This window comes from Dermacentor andersoni, chromosome 5, assembly GCF_023375885.2.
Source record: "Dermacentor andersoni chromosome 5, qqDerAnde1_hic_scaffold, whole genome shotgun sequence".
Lineage (NCBI taxonomy): Eukaryota > Metazoa > Arthropoda > Arachnida > Ixodida > Ixodidae > Dermacentor > Dermacentor andersoni.
Window position 1 is genome coordinate 184,609,999 of NC_092818.1, and position 19,214 is coordinate 184,629,212.

At 43.6% G+C, this 19,214-nt stretch overlaps 1 protein-coding gene across 2 annotated transcripts in view; it reads left to right on the top strand.

Annotated features, from left to right (window-relative positions):
- Positions 1 to 745: 745 nt before the first annotated feature.
- LOC126531721 (neural cell adhesion molecule 1-like) overlaps positions 746 to 19,214 on the top strand; it is a 71,497-nt gene continuing 53,028 nt past the window's right edge. The window contains exon 1 of one of the 2 annotated variants that reach the window (XM_050179405.3): positions 746 to 1,277. In XM_050179405.3, coding sequence (XP_050035362.1) covers positions 1,097 to 1,277 — 181 coding nt within the window. In that variant the 5' untranslated portion in view covers positions 746 to 1,096. The remainder of the gene's footprint in view (positions 1,278 to 19,214) is intronic. The other variant, XM_050179406.3, reaches the window with a different exon arrangement.

Genomic DNA, 19,214 nt, shown 5'->3' on the forward strand with positions numbered 1-19,214 from the left:
GCCGCGCGTCCTTTATGGAGCAGTTCCCTGGAAACGAAACTTCATCTTTCGCCACTCCCCCGCTCCATTCTCGTGGGAAATGCTTCGAAAAGCTTAACGCGGTTCTTTTTCTTGTGACTTTGCAACGACAAAACACTCCGCACTCTCAGCGTGAATTCTAACAGTGATTCATCAAAAATCACGATTGCGGGGCGTTCAAAGCTGAGAACGGCAAGGAGAGAGGGATGTGGATTAAGAAAATGACATCGTGGATGAAAAAGCAATGACAGCGGGAAACCAAAGCGGAGTTCGTAAGAAGACCAGGGCGGGAGTCCAAGTTCGAAAAAAAAAATAGGGAGGGTGAGAGGAATGCACCATCTCAAAACGAGAACGCTGTCAATTCCAGAGACGCACTTTAGGCCCTTCGTTTCTTCATTTGGTAGTGTTGGACGAAGGAAGGAAAAGAAAGGATATCTGGTGTTTTCTTGTAGCAGAGTTGAAAGAAAAATTGCACGGGCAGCGCGAGTTCTCCTTAGTAAAGAAGCAGCGGGGTGCTCGCGACAGCGCTGATGGCGCTACCAACCAACAGTTATTGTGCAGCCACGAGCAGCAGTATCTATCAGCTTTCGTGCTATGTACCACATGCGCGCGCACACACACAGACACCGTTGCCGCAGTATACGTTGTGGCAGCAAGCGATCGATGCCGAATAGCCGCTTTGCGGAGCGGCACCACTCGACGACGGTGCTGCGGAAAGACGGGCAGGCGTGGAGGTGCAGTGGCCGTTCGTTGGCTGCGCGCTGCCGCCGACGGCGCCGCTGCCGCGCTCTGCGAGCACAGCGCGAGCGCTCAGTCGCTCCTCGGGACGCGCCGTCGAGAGTCGCTTCTCCGTCGAACACCCGCGTGGGAAAACTAAACGCGCACTCGCGCACGCTAGGACGCCTTGCGAAGCTCTTCGCGTTTGCTCATTGGGAAGCACTTGTGGTGTTTTTCTCTCGAAACCCACTTCTGCTGCTTTCTTCGTTATCAGTCTTGTCGTCGCTGCCCCGTAGAAAGAAGCCGGAATAACTTTTATCGCTCAGGCTTTAGCTGTTCTTGCTCTAGTTTCCGTCGAGTCATGTTTCATAGTCGGGGGAGCAGAAGTGTACCTTCGCCACCGCAGCGGCTGCTTTGGCAGAGGCATTTGCACAGAAGGAGCTTGGAACTGACTTGCGGCTTCTTTCGGCTCGTCGTGCTCAGTGTGATGAGCATAGCACCGCGACCGGGATACTGTTTCGGCGATGACTACTTCGGAAGGGGTGAGTTTGAATGTCTCAATCGAGTACAAGCTTATAGGGAAACATTTTCCATCACAACTGTTTCCTGAGCTTCGAGCTTGTGCCCAAATGACTATTCATGGCACGAGGCATTTTAATCCAGCACAAATATTTAAACAGTTAAAGGGTATCATTCTTGCTGGCGTTGGGCGTTGGGGCGTTGGGAACCTTAAAACATTAAAACTTTTTTGAACTTCCTTTTTTGGATGCAAGATATGTCGAGGCGCTCCAATCAATCTTATTCTGGTCGAAACAATCTTTCCCGCCGCCTAGCTCGATCATACTCGGTGGAAATTTATATTTTACGCAAGAAACGATGGAAGTTGCCCAAAAAATACTGCGAGGTAAAAACCCGCACTGACGCCTCATAAAGAAATACATTCATTCACTTCGTTTCGAACTTCTTAAATCACGATGAATACAAATAATATCCGCACAGTTAATTGAGATGTGCTGTGTTCTTGCAGTGCCTGCATGCAGCAGTTTCCGCGCCGCTGTAAGTGTCATCTCTTTTAAGCAGATACACACGTATTAAAATGAGACTGATGCAGTCTGGACACATGGAGAGTGTTTACTGCAATGCACGCAAGTCAAGGCAACTTGCAGAGCGTTGAATACCGAGTAAAATGCATTATTTTCACGCATTCACGTTCAAAATTATTTTTGTCTTCATTCACATAAAGTTTTATTCACATAAATTCACATATTCACATAAATTATTCAAGACGAGTTTGAGTTGACAAACTGATCCAACTTGCGAGCTTTAAGGGAAAAGTGGTCGTTGTGAGTTGTACGGTAGAGCAGGCGGATAGTCTGAACAGTTTGCTTCTGTCCAAAGCATGCACGGCTTTATATGACTGGCGATAGTGTTGTTCAGTGTAAGAATGTCTCCCATGAGCTCAGCAATCAGGGACAAATTATGGGTAGCGTGAATCCCACGACTCCAACAGTGAAAAGAAGTCCACGTTTGTAGTAAAACAGAATAGCACCTGCCGGATTTACTTATGCAATACTTTTTACTTGCGTCGATACAATAAGAAAAGGAAATACGTATATCATACTACGTTCAACTTTTCAGCAAACTGGTTTCATGCACAGAAGAATGTTGAAGGCAATTATCAATACGCGGGTATCTTAAATGCATGTGTCTTTAAAATGCAACTAGAAACCGTTTTGACTTATTATGTTTGACCCGGTTATCAGCTTGGTCGCTTCTCACCTGCGCATTTCTTTCTTTCTGTTTGCCTCAGCTTATGTGTACAGTCGACATTGGGATTCATAGAAGAGATTGTGTCAAAAAATCTAGCAGAAAAACGCAAAATCAACAGCCTTCATATATATATATATATATATATATATACGTTCTCTTAGTAGTAATCTTCTTATTGCGCATGGTTCAGTGGCGTCATATGCTTAAAACAAATGCTTTTTGTTAATAGACCAGAAACATGTCACTTTGCGCAAATACAATAAATAATTATCGCCTTCATCATGACTAATATAGTGGAAATTCATGCGGTCAGCATTACTTTTACACAACAAAAATCATAGCACTTCCGTGACTCGACCTGCAGAGCTCTCTATCATGCATTACAAAGCTGAACTGCACAGTCACAAAAGAAAAGCGCGAAATCACGTCAGAAGCCTATTCCAGTCTTTGGAGGCAATGAAGGATCGTAGCGCCACAAAAGTAAATACGACCTCGCTGAATCTGAGAGAAGGAGGCATTTTTCCTTAGCATACCGTCAACACATTCCTCTTCATCCTGTAATGTTTCTCGGTCCAGAACCGCTTTTTATACAAACAGTGTCCTAGGTTTTCTCAGAGATGTTGCCCTACACGTTATTAGTCCCATACATTCGTAGAGCTTCCTCTCTTGAGAGGATGCCGCTGTGATAGTCATACTGTATAGTACATGCCTCCAGGCCCTTGTGTTTCAAGGGCTCTGGCGAGGCAGTAGTGCTCCAGGTAATTTTACCATCTCAGATATCTTTTATAATGTATTATTCTCTCACGATGGATTTTATTGCTCATAGAACATGTCATTATCATCGACATAATCTTATAACAGATAGATTTTACGCACTCTAGAGCGACTATATTTAAGGCCCCTTTACAGCCACGTCACATCAGCCTCATTGAACTCATAACTACATTGCGAATTCCTCAACACTGGCTTGGCGCTCTTTGGCCATACTTGGCCCTTGCGCCAATAAAAACCAAACATTCATTCATTCAATACGACCTCCTTTTACGTGTAAGAAAGTCTCTTGATTTGCGCAATATTTAGACGCCATCTCCAAAAATGTTTCTGCTCTTTAAGAATTGTAACTCAGTTGCGGGTATCTACACTGAAAAGATCCCGTGAGACCAATTTATTAAATGATGCGATTTTTTCCCTCTCGAACATTCTTCTAAGATGAACGCTCCTATGATTCATTCTAATCTTTTGACAGGAACCCATATCTAGGAAATAAAACTGATTAAGTTAAAATAACGCAGCATCTGAAACGCTGGAAAGAACGCGTAACTACACTAAAACTATACAAAAAATTTGGACGGCGTTGAAATATAAAACATTAGACTGTATAGCGAAATCGTCAGAAATAAAAAAAATACACTTAAGGTGGCAGATATGCTTTCAACTGTTGTGTGTACTTATTTCTATAGGTAAGGAGAATGCCAGTTCAAGGAAATGATAGGTACAGGATATCCTGATACCCGAGTTGCATCACTTGAGTAATTCAATCCAAAAGTTTAGCCAGTCGACCACGAGAACTTGAAGGCGCCTTGAAGAACTACTTGCGCTCTACAAGTGAAGTATCGGCAATTTTCCTTCTACGTTTGAGTGCGCGGGAAAAACAAAGTGATGGAATTATCTTTCAGTATGGCTTCCTTGATTAATGAAAATGATGAACATTGGCGCATACCGAGGCCTTAGCGCCATCGTCCTTTTATGTGAACAAGAGTATGAAGGCCGCTCTCAGTGATCTCCAACTACCTCAATCTTGCATCGGCCGGCACATTTCTTTGCATCTGACACGGCAAACCTACCTTGAGGTCAAAGTACCTCTGCTGATAATGTTTAATGCCGGTGGCATTAAGAAAGCAGATGTCTCTCTTGGCACGAGGAATTTGGTTGGCAGTGATTCCTACGATGTGCAATGGTTGTACATTTCTTTTTTGCAAATTTCATTAGCCTGAAGTCGTTGTGGATAATCAGTATAAAAAACACGCTTGGCATATTAATGATTCAGCATCTTTTCTTCTTTCGAGAATTTTCCTTTCTTTTGAGCACATTACACTGCTACTGAATTACGTTCTTCGACCACACTGACGCTGCCTGGATGACCACGTGGTATAAAACTGAGGACAGCTCGAAAAAAAAAATCTAATTGACTAATTCTTCTCGGTTTGTCATTTTACATTATTTTCAAACACTGAATACTAGAGTCAGGCAAGGCGAAGGTGAAGCTTTTGTCTGTTTGCAGGAGACAGCAGAGAAGAAAACTGTCGCTTCCTAAACTGTGTCGGCCGTATTCCATGTAGTTCTACTGGCACAGCTCTCAAGCTGGCAGTGCAAGCAGCTCCGTTCTGCTCCGAGGAAGATCGCGTGCGCTCTCGCCACAGCTCCAAAACGCAATCAGCATCCGCTTCTTTGTTCCTCTCCGAGAACTATTCATTCTGAGTGGTCAGCGTCATCAGCTTTCTCAGTCCAGTCAGTAGCGCCTTCATTATCTCTTTATCAAAAGTCAATCTAGTCCATGTCGCATTCCTTCGGTAGTCAACTAATTAGACCAAGTATGACCAATCTGACCATTCTATGATTAATAAATATTGTAGTTATCGTAATGTCCTATGTGCTTCTTTTTATATTTACTCATAGTTAGTGAGATGACTGTGCACTTTACATATTTTCGTAGAATTTTTACAAGGTTTTCACCTATGGAGTTTAGGAAAGCCAAGATATTGCTTTTCATCGGCGCGCTGTCCTACCTACTGATTGTTTCCAATTATTAACTCCATAAAGCTCCCAGCGATTATTATTTACACTATTGTATAAATAAAACGATACGTTTTATGCCTTTAGATGCTCTGTTTGGAAAAAGGGTTGTTCACATATGAGTATTAATCTCTAACAGTACAAGCAAATACCCTGCGCACATTGTGTTATACGCAACAATAATACCACAGTCATAAGGCGACTAATTTCACTAAACGAATGACTGCGACGAAATGAAAACACCGGCCTAAACAGCGCCTGAACTGATGAAAAGGTATATAGTACAGTATGCAGTATACAGGTATATAGTACAGATGAAAAGATGTAAGAGACAATAACATAACACGTTTTCGCTACATGCGGTTTTAGCAAGCAACCTCCTGTACTGACCGAATTGAAAGACGTTCCACTTCAAAATTTTAAGCGGGAAGCACGAAAAGTTCCATAATGCTATACTGCTATAGTATCGGGTTCCTTCAAGATTCAGGCCAACGCACTACACAACACACACAAAGAGATGAGTATATTAAAATAGAATCCCCTTATCGAGGTCATTCATTTTTGTATTTCGTATCCACTAATGTTCTACTGATATTTTTGAAAGAATTATTCAATTTAGCAATAACATTTCGCTGCCTCCTTTCAGAACGAGCTTATGGTAGCTCAAATACAATGACCAACCCGCGTTGGTGTGTCACTGGCACCAAGTGATCAATGTACATAATAACCGTAAAACTGGTAAACACGTAGCTGTATATGAATATTTCGTTGTATTGTCAATCGTTACATTGGACTTGAAATTTACACTTGAAACATTATTCTTAATTCATGCTGGAAAAATATCGATTATGTAGGAACAATATACTCGAGCACAAGACATGAATAAGAAAGCAAGTATGGTGAGGGAGGTGAGGGGGGAGGGGCGAGGTTTGGCTGAGCGTTTATGTACGTCCCGTGTTTCTTTATGTCTCGTTCTCCTTGTCCGGTGGTCGCTAAAGTTAACAAATGGTGCCGAGATACTAAAGATGCAGTATTGTAGGAAAAGTAGCACACTTATTCTTGATGTTGCAATGTAATCGATGCCGATTTCGAAGGCCACGAATGCTTCTTTTCACTCATAAAGTTCGCTATTGACGCAACCAAGAGTAAACATTCATGGCACAAACGGTTTCCAGCAGAACACACTGACAGGGCAGAAAGAGACGACGACACAGGCTGGAGTCATGGTATTGTGTAGTTGGTCCCTTTCTGTCCACCTCGATGCGTTCTGCGGGAAACCGTTTGTGTGATGTGCAGCCAACGAGCCCAGGGAAACGCAATTCTGAAATTGGCGCATCTCTGCGCTTAAGGGTGATTTCCTTGTTTTGTTAGCCGCGGCGCGTAGATGCTAGACTTACTGTAAGTGGGGAAAGTCGGTACAGAATCGATAAAAGAAAAAGTGGAAGAACTAAGACATCAGACCTTTGTGTTTCCCTTGTTAGTGTCTTCGATTTTGCGTCATTTTGAAAACGTAGGTGCTTGTAGACGTCATTTGCGACGTCCGCATGAAAGGCGATATTGGTCAACACACATTTTCAACACACGCAAAGCAGGCGTTTAGCGGTACGTTGAAGACGCATGCACAGCGAGTAAACTAATGTCATTCTGTTAAAATTTGACAATGTGCGTGTTTTTCTTTATTGCTAAAGCATTACACGCCCCATGCCCGAAAGATGGTACCAAAAATGGCCGACGGCGCGAAAAGTAAAAACAGGTGAGAATGCTCAGATTGACGTCATATTCTCCAGGCAGCTTTCTCTGGACAAAGTTAACTAATGTAATTAAGTAGAAATTTTGGTACATTTTGCCTTCGGTAGGAATTGGATCCGGGCTTCCAGGGGGCGAGACGAGCACGCTTTCCCGACGCCACGGTGGCTCTATGGTTACGGTTGACTAAAGTTGTGCCTTGTGGGTGCGTTTGCAAACGTCACGTCCCTGTCTTCGTCACTGCTTCCCACTTGTCACTTGCTCTTCGGATTTCATCAGTGCTGCGTCTACTACGATGCACTCTCGACGCCCAATCACGAGTGTATAAAATGAAGTGTGCCTAATAAGTGCGTCATCACACCATCTTATATTAATAGTCTATACGATACAATTATTGAGTAAGGCATGCTTGTCCGGGTAATGCGAACTAATCAATACATTCATCAAATTTTTTCAGGGATAGGCGAATACAAAACAGACTGCTGGAATACAGCAGTCAGTACAGCATACAAGGATTATGGGCTCTGTTCAGAGACAAAATCCTGTCTTTCGTCGCTAAATACATTTCCTCAAGAGTGATATCATCTAGACGTAGAATGGCTAAACCTTGGATTAACAAAGAACTGCGTCTGTCAATAAGAAAGAAGGCCGGAGTATACAAGGCATTCAAGATAGCACCAAGTCAGAACTTATATGACAAGCTTAGAACTCTAACTAAAAAGTTGAAATAAGAATGAAAGGCAGCAAAAAGAATATACTTGTCGTCGCTAGCTGATAAAATAAGATCTAATTCTAAGGAGCTATGGCGATATGTCAAAAGTTACAGAAAATACAGTGTTGGTGTTCCGGCTCTCCGGCATGAAAGTGATATGTTCACTGATGACACAAAAAAAAAAGCTGATTGCTTTAACGAATATTTTCACTCCGTCTTCACAGCATGTCGTCATACTCCAATACTTGAATTACACGAACAATTACCTCAAATGCATGGCATCGTTTTAAATGAGGCTGGAATTAGGGCTATGTTGTGCCACAATAATCATCATCCTGCTCATGGTCCGGATGGTATATCAAATCACGTCGTGAAGCGCTGTTCCCCCAGTATTGTTCCTATCTTCAGTGAATTATTTACCAAGTCAATAAATTCTCAAAGATGACCTAGTGACTGGAAAATGGCCAATGTAACTCCTATATTTAAAAGTGGTTGTCATGATTTGGCAAGCAATTACAAGACCGGTGTCTTTGACATCTGTTTGTTGTAAAACACTAGAACATGTTATTTACTCCGGTCTTATTGAGCATCTTCATGACCATGATTTTTTCATCCTGCCCCAGCATGATTTTCGCATGGGATTATCCTGTTCCACTCAACTTACTGAATTCATACGTGACGTTGCACTCGGCTTTAACAATAGTACAGAGATAGATGCTATTTTTATTGATTTTCGAAAGGCATTTTATGTAGTCCCGCATGACTTACTTTTGCACAAAGTGTCATTTCTTGGCCTCCCCGATTCACTTTACGGTTGGCTTAAAGATTATTACTATAAACAGCAGCAAAAAGGGGTTCTGAACGGTGCGACGTCGAGAACGGTTAATGTTCTAACAGGTGTGCCTCAAGGGTCGGTCCTTGGGCGGTTGCTGTCCCTCACATTTATCAATGATTTAAGTGAAGGCTGTGTTTCAAATATCAGACTTTATGCGGATGATTACGTTGTGTACCATCCTGTGTCATGTGCCAAACATACGAGTGTGCTGCAGTTTGATCTCGAAAAAATTTGTTGCTGGTGTGCTAAATGAAAAATGGATTTGAACGTAACAAAGTGTTATCATGTTAAATTTACAAACAAAAAGAAAAAGGAATCCAGTTCTTACTATCTACATAATGTTTTAGTGCAATGCGTTGACGAAGTCAAATACCTGGGCGTCACTTTAACTGCGACATTAGACTGGACATCCCACATTGACATAACAAGCGCTAAAGCGTGCCGCCTTTTGCACCTTTTCCAGAGGAACTTCAAGTATGCGCCCAAACCTTTGAAGGAAGCTTTCTATCTTACAAATATTAGGCCGGTGTTAGAATACGCTTGCCCAGCATGGGACCCCTTCACAAAAGTTCTTGAAGATAAGTTAGTGCATGTTCAGAAAAGGGCTGCAACATTCGTCACGGGCATTTACGACTACAAAATTAGAGGTTCGCAAATCAGGGAAAATCTAGGGTGGAAGTTGCTTTTCACACGCAGAAAAATAATCAGGTTAAAGCTTTTTCACAACATTAACAGCGGTAACACATGAATCGATAAGAACATATATTTAAACCACCTCATTATCAGTCTAAGAGACGCGACAATTCCAAGAAATAAGGGCCTACCAAAGTCGTAATAATGTATTTAAGTTTTCATTCTTTCCGCGAACAACTGCAGAGTGAAATTTGCTCCTGGACGAGGTAGTGTCTGCGCCCAATTTTTCATCTGCCATAGAGAACATTACATGAGTCGGTTTAGGCAATATTTCCAGTGTGCCTTTTTATGATTTGTGTAACAAATTTTATAATCGGATGTTGTTAGTATTGGATGTGTTGTCTTTCTCTACTAATTACGATGATTGTATTTTTAATACCATAGCTGATGTGATGCCGTTGTTCTCGAAGTTGACCTTTATGTTTGTAATTAACCCCTCTACGATATGACCAACTCGGGCGCTGTAGGTATTTGTAATAAATAAAAAAACAATGGAATAATATCTTGTAGTTGAATTGCACTGAGATAATAACTATATTACGAAGTTTGACAATTCCAAGCAAGCCACCAGCTATGAGGTCGTGCGTGGGCGCTACTGATTAATTTACAACGCCCGAGGTTTCTTCACGGCTGAGAGCGCTGCCAAGTTTTGATGAAAGTTTTTTCGACAAAACTTGGCAGCGCGCTCAGTCATGAAATCACGCCAGCTAGCCCTTCTGTCAGCTTTACTAACGTTAGGTTCCACAACATGCCTTTAAACTATGGCACCCGAGCGCTTATTATCCCACACCATTAGGGATACGGCAGAGGTGACTGGCCTTTGAATCTACGACGTCAAGTACAACAGAACAACGGCACAGCTGCTCAGCTACTACAGGCAGTGAGAAAATAAAATAACGTTTAAATATGAATAACGAAATAAATGCAAGTTTGCCACGCCTCCCCTTTCTTCTCCGTATTTTGACTGGTTTATATCTCAAGAAATACAACTGCCGGTGCGTATAGCGAGAGCGGAGGTTTACAGAACTTTCAAGCGTTGAACAAGAAAAAAAAAAGAAAAACAACTAAATAACGCTCCACTCTGAAGCAGTACCAGCGACCGCGACAGCTATATAAGTGCACGCCCTCCCCCCCCCCCCCTCCCCGCCTCCCGCACCCCGTCATTAGAAAGCGCCTCCGGGGCCTGTAAGGTACTTTTAAATAAAATAACGAAAATAAGAAATATGCAGATAAACAATGTGTCACACACTGTCACCACTCGCAATGATGAACGTAGAACTCCAAGTCAAATTTCTGGATAAGCTCTGGATTTACCTGTTTGTAGCCGGCACTTACAATATGAATGCGCGTTCTTGTGATGTACCCCAACGTCCAAGACGAAGGAGAATTTCGCTGTCTGAAAACGTCAATTGGGGGTGGGGGGGGGGGGGGGGGGTACCGAGCTGCAAAGGAGGTTTTCCCTCAAACAATGACGCAGAGCATTGCGTAAGACATTCCTTCCTACACCGTACCAACAACACAACTATGCTGTGACTTGCATTGAGCTTTGTCTTCGAGAAATGTGCGGAAGGCAGGCGGAGTGTTTCCACCAAACAGAAACACTAATCTGTTGGGCATATACTCAAGCAAATAGTTTAGATAATAATAAGGATCTAAAACAGAAAATGAAGCTTCTTTGTACTCGAAATAAGCCCTAAGATCATAGAGTGAGCTTTTGGAACGTCACCATACCGATGCCTCGAGTATATCGAGCGCACCTCAAACAGCTATACTTAGATGCTGAACAACTCTAAACAACTGCGTTTAGAAATATTCAGAAACTGTCAAGGAATTTTTGTACAGGAGACGAGGAAACGAGAAGAAAAACATGAGAGGTTAACGTAAACGGAGTGATCTGGAGTTGGCTTTCTGAAAGCTAATTCCCGAGTCTTGGCCGTCCGTGTTGGAATGCTGGCACAGCGCGTGAAACACCCCGCAGACTAATTGGTTCGTTCTAGCGTTAAGTGCAAGGCGAAGATTTTACCTTCGTGCCGGTAAACACAGTAAGGAACTTCGGTGCCTACAACCTTCTCGAGTTGGCCCATGCCTCTCCTTTGCCCTAATACAGAAAGTCACTCATACAAGTTGACCTCTACTGAATATGTGCTTGTTACTCAAGTTGTAAGAAGTCAACAAACACTGACACCATATACAACATAGGGGAAATTACTTGTGCTTAATAAATGAAATAAAGAAACGATAAATTAATGGAAATGAAAGTGGATGAAAAAAAAGAACATGCGGCAGGTGAGGAACGATCCCACAACCTTCGCATTTCGCGTCCAATGCTCTACAAATTGAGCTACAGAGGCTTGGTAGAGCCTCGATGTTTGGTAGAGAATCGCACGTGAAATGCGAAGGTTGTGGGATCGTTCCCCATCTGCGTCAAGTTGTTTTTCATCCACTTTCATTTCCAATAATTTATCGTTTCTTTATTTAATTTATTAAGCACAAGTAATTTCCCATATGTTGTCCTTGGTGTGAGTGTTTGTTGGCTTCTTATGATATGCCGAAAAAAATCCTGGCCCCTCGGTTAACCCCCTTTCATCTTGTTTACTCAAGCTGTGTAACACAGCTACCATGTATGTATGTATATATATATATATATATATATATATATATATATATATATAGAGAGAGAGAGAGAGAGAGAAATCGCTTTTTTCGCTGAAAGCTCCGCAGAATGGGAACACAACCTACGTATCATTACGGGTCTGTTTGGCTTGAAAACTTACTTCTTGCTGACTCAAATTAGGTAGTGCCATAGAAATATTTTTACCGTTTGGAATAACTTCTGCTAGATGTCAGTAAACTGCGTTGTCACTAAGTTCTGACTACTTCAACTTTCGTTTTTCTGCTATACGCTTCCTGTAAAAAGCAGTGAATTTTGCCCTCTTCACACTCGGTTCACATCCTAACATCTTTAAGGGTCTACGTGGTGCGACCACGAGCTTTCTTTCTCTTTGAAGAACAGCATACTGAATTGACAAAAAAAAATTATTTGGGCTGTGTTTTCTCGTAGCTTATTTTCTTCTCTTGCACCGAGCAAGGATGGTCAGAGAGCGCTACAGTTTTATTCCTCACTCGAGAGAGAGCCGCCGCCACGAACAAGTAATCTCCCTGCAAGATGGTGCCGTCAGCCACTCTCTGAATAATATCACCCACCAGGTAAGCTCAGGACTCTGATGAGACCAGTCATCACTCTGGAATCTACTGTCTCAACTGTAACTTGCACGTGTGTACAAGTGCTCGAGCAAGGAGTTCTGCTGCGTAAGCTTTGTTTTAATCCTGAATGTTTCCTTGTTGTTTATATAGGAGTCCGTAAACCCGCGAATAATTTTACCCCGTCTTTCAGTGAACACTTATTGCAAGCCAGTGAACGGGCCACAGAGTTCTCTTGTATTTGAGCAGTTCACAGCAAGGCGTCATTTGACGGACGTGTTCATAAGCACACGAACTCCAGCGTTTCGGCACACGACGCATGGTACCTTCCGCCTGCCAAACCTTTCCTGCCTCTGGTTCGATGAAGTCTATTTATTTATTTATTTATTTAGTATACCCTCAGGGCCATTACGGCATTATAGAGAGGAGTGGTGGAACAAATTTAACAAACAGGAGTTTGCCGAGGTCTGTGAGAAATCAAAGGAATTTCAACAGAATATAGTTTCCTGAAATCGAGAAACACTTGCGCTGCTACGAGAAATGTACGAGTTGAATTTCTCCCGGAGGGCCGTTGCCTCCAGCTTTGAAAGTGGGGATTATTTTCTTACGCCAAGGAACATCTTAGAAAATTTTCTTAACTGCATGCCTTTATAAAAGCTATACCGGCAACTTTTCCTGTACCTGGCTAAATAATGCAACTACATTACTCCATCTTCTATGGTTGTTATGACTGTTCTTTGTAATTTAGGAAACGTACGAATATTTTGGTAAACATTTAATAAGAAAAAAGTCACGAGTGGTGCGCCTAATGCTTAGAACGAAACAGCGCTCTTTTTGAATTGTAAGAAAAGTTCAGATATCCTTTATGCAGCTACATTTTCCTGGCTCTTAAAACCGAGCAGAGCACGCTAATAGCCTTTAACATGGTGCTTCCTGGGTCGCCGAAGGTTAATGAGATACTTGGTGGCCATTCCCTCGTACAGTGTGCTCAGCAATTGAAACGCAGTACTCGGAGCGCAGGGCTGCGGCACTTGTTGAGTCACCGGTAGGTGCCGGAGGCACCGATCTGATGCACTGTGAGATGCGATGAAAGTGAGAGCCTCTGTGACGCATTATCATTGCATCTGGCCCCTCAGCGATTACCCAACGCTTTCCGGTGAAGCAAAAAGCGCCTGTTACCATGCGGTCCTATTATCGGATATCACTGCCTGAGCCCTGCACATGGATGCATTCTTCCGATACAAACGGCGCGTGCTCTCACACAACCCCGTTGCAGGACGCGTTCATTGCTGACGCCAACTAGTATAGCTGTTTGAGACGCAGTCGCTGCCACGCGAAGGCTTTGGAGCGTCTGAAGATTGAGAGAGGGAGCGAGAGAGTTAGCACAGAAGGAAGAGGTTGAGATGGGTGTTTAGATGCTGAAGTGGAGCGCTCGGCAAGGACAGCCATCATTTCTTTTCGCCACCCTCTCCCTTTGTGGCGGCTGCGGGAGAGGAGTCATGCGGCCGGAGAGGAGGATAGAAGTCGCCTTTCAGGTTAGTGCTCGCGCCACTGTAAACGACGCACATGACGAATGGGCTTATATGCATAGCCTCATATACAGAGTGTTTCATCGAACACTTCCAAAATTTTTTAAAGGTTGCCTGTGGCAGACAGCTCAATTCTAGTTTATGAACACGTCTACCCGAAACGGCGGGCACTACTTGCATAAAATATTTAAATACAATATCGTCTTATTAAGAAGAATTCACAAATTAACTTTTCAGCTAATTACCGTATGACCCATATAGCAATTTACAAATACTAGCAGTGAACTTCGCAAGGCGGATCCACTTCGAACGAATTCTCAGGACGACACCAGTTTCGAGACATAAATTCCCCAACTTTTTGCAGAAATGCATTGGCGTTCCAGTTACTTGTGTGCTTCAGCGCATGAAACGACGTTTTGTTAACAAATTAACTGGAACCCCAATGCATTTCTCCGCAAATTTCCAATATTTATATCTCGAAACTGGTGTCATCTTCAAAAATTCGTTTCAAGTGGATCCGCCTTGCAAACTCCACGGCTAGAATGTGTAAATTGCAATATGGGCCATAATGTAATTAGTTTAAAACATAATTAGTTAGTTCTTGTTAATTGGTCAATTTTGCATCTAGTATATTGTGCAAGTATTGTCCGTCGCTTCGAGTAGACCAGCTCATGAACTACAATTGTGATACCAGCCACAGGAAACTTTTAAAGATTTTTGGAAATGCTCGCTGAAACACCCTGTATATGTATATAGAGGGCTGTTTTATATGTGCACCATATTAAAATGAGTGCCCGAGTATGAGCCGTTGGTCCTACACGCTAACATATGCGAGGTCCTCCCTTTCTTTCCTTACATACTTATCTTTCCCAACAAGTTAAAATGTGCGATGTACGTCCTCCCATAATTCCTTACAGATACCTTCACACTGCATAATCTGTCTGAGACGACAAACTGGGTCACTGCGAAGGCACCGCGCTACCTGCATATGCTACCGCGGAGTCTTCTCGTTTGGAACCGTCTGCCACAATGAGTTATGTGCCCAATTTCCGATACTGAAACAACATTCATACATGGTAAACGACCCGTAAGCATTCATTATGGGCTATTAAAGTAGTTTACCAGAGCGTCGCTGATTTCCATTTTCTTTTGTCTCTTTAAATGCCTTTAGGCCGTGTTCCTTCTCTTTGATCGTTACGTGCAAGTGTGAAGAGACCATCGATCATCTTCTGTGCCACTGTTCACGCTTCGATAAACAACGCCAGGCTTTCAATTGTGCTTTGAATAGACTGGACGACTGGCCATGTACAGAAGTAAAGGTCTCAGGAACTTGGCTCATCGATACCAGAAAGCATTTCGAGCTCTTCTACAGTACCTAGAGGCGACAGATTTGAGTGGCCGACTTTAGATATGCTGCACTTGGCTTAGTACATGTGAAATTGCGATGAAGACTTGTTTAATATTTCTCTCTTTCTTCACTCCCCCTCCCCGCTCCCCACGTGCAACGGGTAGCAAATTAGACAAGGTCAAGTTGACCTCTCTTCCTCTCATTCTTCCCTTCTCACTGTGTGTTTGTAATCGTTATTCGAGTTTAATTTTACGTCAATCTACCAGTTCCTCAGAACACAATACATTTTATATATAGAAATACACATATATAACAGTTTCAGAGGATGTCTTATCGAGGTAATTGGGTGCCTTTTATAATTTCATCATTTTTATACTTTTTCCTTTATTTTTCAAGTTTCTACATATGCTCCCTTCCTGCAATCGATAGGCAGGACGGAGAAGCGGGACTTTTCTATTTCCGGGCTGAATCTGGAAAAAAATGCGCACTTCACAGAACTTGGTTTTCCAGTGAATAGCGGAGTCTGTCCCTTATCGAGTCGTGCACAACCGGTGTTTCGAGCGTGAGAGTGACAGCGACATTTATCTCGCCTTTACAGGTGAATTAAGCAGGTGCCTTTTTGGTGCAGACTCCTTCATTTACTTGCACTATTCCTATCACGTGTCACTGGCGAAATATATTTGCTAGAAATTAAGATTTTTTTCGCTATAAATGGCGCACTTCGACAAAGTAATCAATTTGAAAACAGATGAGCAAGAAGTGGAGCTAGAGCTTGAGGACGAAAGAATATAAGACAGGAATAACTCTTTCTCTTCTTTTTCCCCCTTCTCCAGTGCAGGGTAGCGAACCGATCTCAGCCTGTGCAACCTCCCTGCCTTTCTCTTACGGCTTCTCTCTCTCTCCCACACACACACACACACACACACACACACACACACACACACACAAACACACACACACACACACACACACACACACAGAAGAAGAAACAAAAATTAAGTTCTTATCCACACATTCATTCATTTTGTTAAACGACTTGCAATCATATTTAAATTAGAAGGAGCGCTTCGCGCTTAGAGTCGTAAAACCTTAGTTCACCTCACCAATTGCCAGAAGCTTTGTTTATAATGTACGGTGAAGCATGTGCTATGTGAGGGCCATATATACGAAAGCTCGCAATGAGAAAACGGTAATACGACTGTTTTATCTCGCATAGCGAAGTCGCTCTAGAAGGCACTCGCTCCAGTTGCTCAGTGGTTATGGCACTTGTGCAGCTGTGCACGAGGTCGCAGTTAGAATTCCTGGCTGTGGCATGAGCATGCTGACGCGGGCAAAATAACTTTATTGTGTCGCATGTGGTTGGGCGTCACAGTTACAAATGCTTATTCATTCCTAATAGAAATGGCCGACAGACTGGCATGCAATTTGTGCAGGTGACACGAGACAATAGAACACTTTCTGTGCCAATGCCCATTGTTCTACACACAAAGATGTTCTCTATAAGCTAGACTCCACCGATTGGATAACAAAGCGCTCTCGGTTGAAAAATCATAGGACCATGGACCATTCGTGCATGCACGAGGCCACAAAGGCCCTTCTGCATTTCGTGAAGGCGACTGGACTTTACGGACGCTTGTGATAGCCGACATTGCTCTGTAAATGGATTCACGATGACTCTCTGTTATTTTTATTTCCTGTACTTATTATCTATTCTTCCCTTTCTCCCGTCCGCAAGTGTACGGTAATTAACCGGGCACGTCCTTTGTTAACGTCCCTGCATTTACCTCTTCATTTTCTCTCTCTCTCTCTGATGGTGGCTGAACGCGAAAACAGTGGTGTGCCGTCCTTTTAGTGTGCCAGCCATCGAAGAACCCCCGGTAGCATAAATGAATTCGGAGCCACTAACTGCGGCGTCTCTACTAATCCATAAGCTGATGTGGGACGTTAAAATGAACCAATCAATCAATTATTTAACCAATTAATTATTCAATCAATTGAACAATCATGCAATAGTCATTCGTCCGTTCGCTCGCTCGCTCGCTCGCTCGCTCGCTCGCTCGTTCGTTCGTTCGTTCGTTCGTTCGTTCGTTCGTTCGTTCGTTCGTTCGTTCGTTCGTTCGTTCGTTCGTTCGTTCGTTCGTTCGTTCGTTCGTTCGTTCGTTCGTTCGTTCGTTCGTTCGTTCGTTCGTTCGTTCGTTCGTTCGTTCGTTCGTTCGTTCGTTCGTTCGTTCGTTCGTTCGTTCGTTCGTTCGTTCGTTCGTTCGTTCGTTCGTTCGTTCGTTCGTTCGTTCGTTCGTTCGTTCGTTCGTTCGTTCGTTCGTTCGTTCGTTCGTTCGTTCGTTCGTTCGTTCGTTCGTTCGTTCGTTCGTTCGTTCGTTCGTTCGTTCGTTCGTTCGTTCGTTCGTTCGTTCGTTCGTTCGTTCGTTCGTTCGTTCGTTCGTTCGTTCGTTCGTTCGTTCGTTCGTTCGTTCGTTCGTTCGTTCGTTCGTTCGTTCGTTCGTTCGTTCGTTCGTTCGTTCGTTCGTTCGTTCGTTCGTTCGTTCGTTCGTTCGTTCGTTCGTTCGTTCGTTCGTTCGTTCGTTCGTTCGTTCGTTCGTTCGTTCGTTCGTTCGTTCGTTCGTTCGTTCGTTCGTTCGTTCGTTCGTTCGTTCGTTCGTTCGTTCGTTCGTTCGTTCGTTCGTTCGTTCGTTCGTTCGTTCGTTCGTTCGTTCGTTCCTTCCTTCCTTCCTTCCTTCCTTCCTTCCTTCCTTCCTTCCTTCCTTCCTTCCTTCCTTCGTTCGTTCGTTCGTTCGTTCGTTCGTTCGTTCGTTCGTTCGTTCGTTCGTTCGTTCGTTCGTTCGTTCGTTCGTTCGTTCGTTCGTTCGTTCGTTCGTTCGTTCGTTCGTTCGTTCGTTCGTTCGTTCGTTCGTTCGTTCGTTCGTTCGTTCGTTCGTTCGTTCGTTCGTTCGTTCGTTCGTTCGTTCGTTCGTTCGTTCGTTCGTTCGTTCGTTCGTTCGTTCGTTCGTTCGTTCGTTCGTTCGTTCGTTCGTTCGTTCGTTCGTTCGTTCGTTCGTTCGTTCGTTCGTTCGTTCGTTCGTTCGTTCGTTCGTTCGTTCGTTCGTTCGTTCGTTCGTTCGTTCGTTCGTTCGTTCGTTCGTTCGTTCGTTCGTTCGTTCGTTCGTTCGTTCGTTCGTTCGTTCGTTCGTTCGTTCGTTCGTTCGTTCGTTCGTTCGTTCGTTCGTTCGTTCGTTCGTTCGTTCGTTCGTTCGTTCGTTCGTTCGTTCGTTCGTTCGTTCGTTCGTTCGTTCGTTCGTTCGTTCGTTCGTTCGTTCGTTCGTTCGTTCGTTCGTTCGTTCGTTCGTTCGTTCGTTCGTTCGTTCGTTCGTTCGTTCGTTCGTTCGTTCGTTCGTTCGTTCGTTCGTTCGTTCGTTCGTTCGTTCGTTCGTTCGTTCGTTCGTTCGTTCGTTCGTTCGTTCGTTCGTTCGTTCGTTCGTTCGTTCGTTCGTTCGTTCGTTCGTTCGTTCGTTCGTTCGTTCGTTCGTTCGTTCGTTCGTTCGTTCGTTCGTTCGTTCGTTCGTTCGTTCGTTCGTTCGTTCGTTCGTTCGTTCGTTCGTTCGTTCGTTCGTTCGTTCGTTCGTTCGTTCGTTCGTTCGTTCGTTCGTTCGTTCGTTCGTTCGTTCGTTCGTTCGTTCGTTCGTTCGTTCGTTCGTTCGTTCGTTCGTTCGTTCGTTCGTTCGTTCGTTCGTTCGTTCGTTCGTTCGTTCGTTCGTTCGTTCGTTCGTTCGTTCGTTCGTTCGTTCGTTCGTTCGTTCGTTCGTTCGTTCGTTCGTTCGTTCGTTCGTTCGTTCGTTCGTTCGTTCGTTCGTTCGTTCG